Below are 3,333 nucleotides of genomic sequence, written 5' to 3' on the forward strand. Positions count from 1 at the left end.
AGAGATAAAACGGACCCATTTAGGAACAAGAAAATACCATCGCAAGTTTATCAACCGCTTTTGTGTGATCACTTCCCAAACAAATATAGATTTTTTTCAAAACAGAAAGGCCAAAATTATAGCTAAACTTATTGACGATTTATATAATTACATTGGAGATGCATGGTAATATAAAATATATCAAAAAAATTAGAAAAGAAAAAACTAAATACAAGTAAGAGAAGATTTTAGAGCTCAAAAGAGATGAACGTAGATGAAAATTTTGAAAAGTGAAATAAGGTTAGACAACAAAGTATCACCAGAGAGCATTACAAGAAGGGGCTCATTGGGTGATGAAAATGGCTAATTTCATCAAATAAAGAATTTATGTTTTAAAAGATTTATCGAGTAGCTAAAGAAAATAAAAAAATATTTGAATATAAAAAAAATTCAGTTTAGACCTAACTTAGAAATATTAAGATGATGAAAAAGAGTAAGAGATTAAATTTAGATCATACAAAGAAGAACTATATATGCTGACAACTTCCTCAACGTTAATTTATTTTTCAAGTCAATGACTCTTGCATACATCTCAAACAGAACTTACACTCATGATGAGATCTTAGCTGAAACTTAAACAAATTGTTGCATCATTCGCATGGTACTCAATAGTTACAACATGTTACACGTTCTTTATGAACTTCATCAATGCTTCTACACTTGTTTGAGATTCTTGGTTATAGACTGCTCCAACTTTACCTTTGAAAACTTATTAATTGAAACGTATTGTGTTTTTGGGAGTTCAAAAGAAATAAACGTGTGAGGGTTGCAAAGAAGTTACTTAACAATATTTGGGGGATTTGCATCTATACCCGCTTTTTGGGTCACGTTTTAACTTGTGCCCGCTTTGCAAAAAAAAATTGCTAGCGTACCCACTTTTTCGCGTAACTTCAGCATACAGGGCTGAAGTAGCAAAGGCAATCACGCAAAACTTCAGCATTCTAGTAGACGGGCCTGAAGTAGCAAGTGTGCTGAAGTTTTTGTTTGTAATTGCCGAACTTAAGCATAGTAGCTGAAGTTTTGTTCTCTATTTGCTGAAGTTTTTGTTTATAATTGCACTAAATAAGCTAAAGTTTTTTTGTCTTGGATTCATTAGTTCTTTCATTAAGCTTTTTCAAAAACTTCAGCAGAAGATGCTGAAGTTATTTAGTTCATTTATAAAAACTTCAGCACTAAATAAGCTGAAGTTTTTTTGTCATGGATAAGCTTTTTCAAAAACTTTAGCAGAAGATGCTGAAGTTATTTAGTTCATTTGTAAAAACTTCAGCAGAAGATGCTGATGTTATTTAGTTCATTTATAAAAACTTCAGCACTAAATAAGATGAAGTTTTTTTGTCCTGGATTCATTAGTTTTGTCATAAAGCTTGTTCAAAAACTTCAGCAGAAGATGCTGAAGTTATTTAGTTCATTTGTAAAAACTTCAGCACTAAATAAGCTGAAGTTTTTTTGTCCTGGATAAGCTTTTTGAAAAACTTTAGCAGAAGATGCTGAAGTTATTTAGTTCATTTGTAAAAACTTCAGCACTAAATAAGCTGAATTTTTTTTGTCCACAACATTAAATAAGCTGAAGTTTTTTTTGTCCTGGGTTCATTAATTTTGTGATAATCAGACTACTATAAAATAATCAGATTGCCAACAGTATCTAAATCATAAAATTTTGGAAACAAATAAACGTGAAAAGAACAGAATTATCATGAAAAGAATCACTAAGTGTGACCTTAAACTTCCCGTACGTGAAAATATTCACAAATATTATCTACTAACTTACGTAATTATTTATAATTTATTTTTAAATAATCTGATAAACATACTTATGGCAATCATCCCATGAACTGAAGTTTCATAGCAGCACCAACAGCAGCAGAAGAAAGAAGAAGAAGAAGAAGAAGAAGAAAACGAAGGAGGAGGAGGAGAAGGAGGAGAAAGGGGGCTGAAGTTGTTTAAAAAGTGGGTACAAGTTAAAACTTTTTATAAAAAATGGGTATAAGTTAAATGGGGGCGACCAAATAGGGTGCCCCGTGCAATTTTTGGGAGTTTAAAAGAGATTTTTATTTATACTTTTGTGATAACAATAATGAAGCAGCACAACTTTACTACCTTAACTATGCAATTGGGCCTGGGCTCGCAACAAGCAAATCAATAAAAGGGAATTTCGTTTAAGTAGATTCTCATATCAAATATGTGGTAGTTTTCTTTTCCCAAATCAAAATTGAAACTACATAAATTAATTAGTGTGGCAAAGATTTGTTGATTAAGTCAAATGATGCATGTTTTATCTTAATTAAGACAGATCCAAGAAGATAACAGATTTCCCTTCTAAGATATATAAGGTGCCTTACCTTCTACAATTTATACATTTCATTTCTTATTTAGAGGAGAGAATGCACCTTCAACTATATTTTGCAACTATGAAGGATCAAGTCGAGATCTCCTTTTATTTGTCATTGCTTCAATGGAGGATAAGAGTGAGTAAGATCACCTATGCAAACTACCAATTACTAGAAACTCCAATGGTTTACTAGAGCCTTTGAGCATTTATCATATATACAACCACGTAGGGGTGAAGAGAAACATTTACAGGTACATAGAAGTACAAATGAGTCTTGGTATTTCAGATTGAACTTCGGACTGCTATCATTTCTGCACAAAGAAGAGAATTTACAAGCTGCATCCTTACGTTGATACTAAGGGGCTGCTGACGGCATTGATAAATACTGCCGCCACTCCTCCGGTGTCCCCTTTTTCGATCTTAACATTTTTATAGCCGAGCTGGTCAAAGGTATAGCAAGAATGTCATACTCTTTAGGGGCCTGCAAGATCACAATTAAGCAGCCTTTTATCTGGTAAAACAAGAGTATTGGCATTTCTGCTGACCCTTTTTGCTAAACATGATACTTCACCCCCAAACCACCTCAGAGAAGAAACATAAAAAAGGAGAACGAGAAACAAGTAAAATAAAACAGGAAAAAAAAAAAACAAGGAAAACGGTAACATATATGAAACTGTTTTCAATTAAGAAGCTTTCCCACAGTTCTGGAGCTATGAAGCTACTAAGATAAGAATCAGTAATACCTTAGGTTCTTTCATAAGCTTCATATTTGCTTCCTCGGGTGTCTTATGACCCTTCCTTGAGTTGCATCTGGAACAGGCAGTGACCTATTGGAAGAGATATTAACGTTAAGCACCAATGTGAACTTCCAGCAGCGAAAAACTTGTGGGCCTATATATCCCATCTTTCCAGCTCAGAACAGAAGCAGGACAAATGGATTAAAACGATTTCAAATTAAGATTTAA

The 3,333-nt window shown here is 33.2% G+C and overlaps 1 protein-coding gene across 1 annotated transcript in view; it reads right to left on the bottom strand.

Moving 5' to 3' along the window:
* The window catches only part of LOC109223307, a 7,363-nt gene continuing 6,478 nt past the window's right edge, over positions 2,449-3,333 (bottom strand). The window contains exons 6-7 of the mRNA XM_019387566.1: positions 3,112-3,195; positions 2,449-2,849 (exon numbers count right to left, since the gene is read on the bottom strand). Of these exons, the coding sequence (XP_019243111.1) occupies positions 2,724-2,849; positions 3,112-3,195 (210 nt within the window). The 3' untranslated portion in view covers positions 2,449-2,723. The remainder of the gene's footprint in view (positions 2,850-3,111; positions 3,196-3,333) is intronic.

The sequence above is a fragment of the Nicotiana attenuata genome, chromosome 3 (assembly GCF_001879085.1).
Source record: "Nicotiana attenuata strain UT chromosome 3, NIATTr2, whole genome shotgun sequence".
In the NCBI taxonomy this organism is placed as follows: Eukaryota; Viridiplantae; Streptophyta; class Magnoliopsida; order Solanales; family Solanaceae; genus Nicotiana; species Nicotiana attenuata.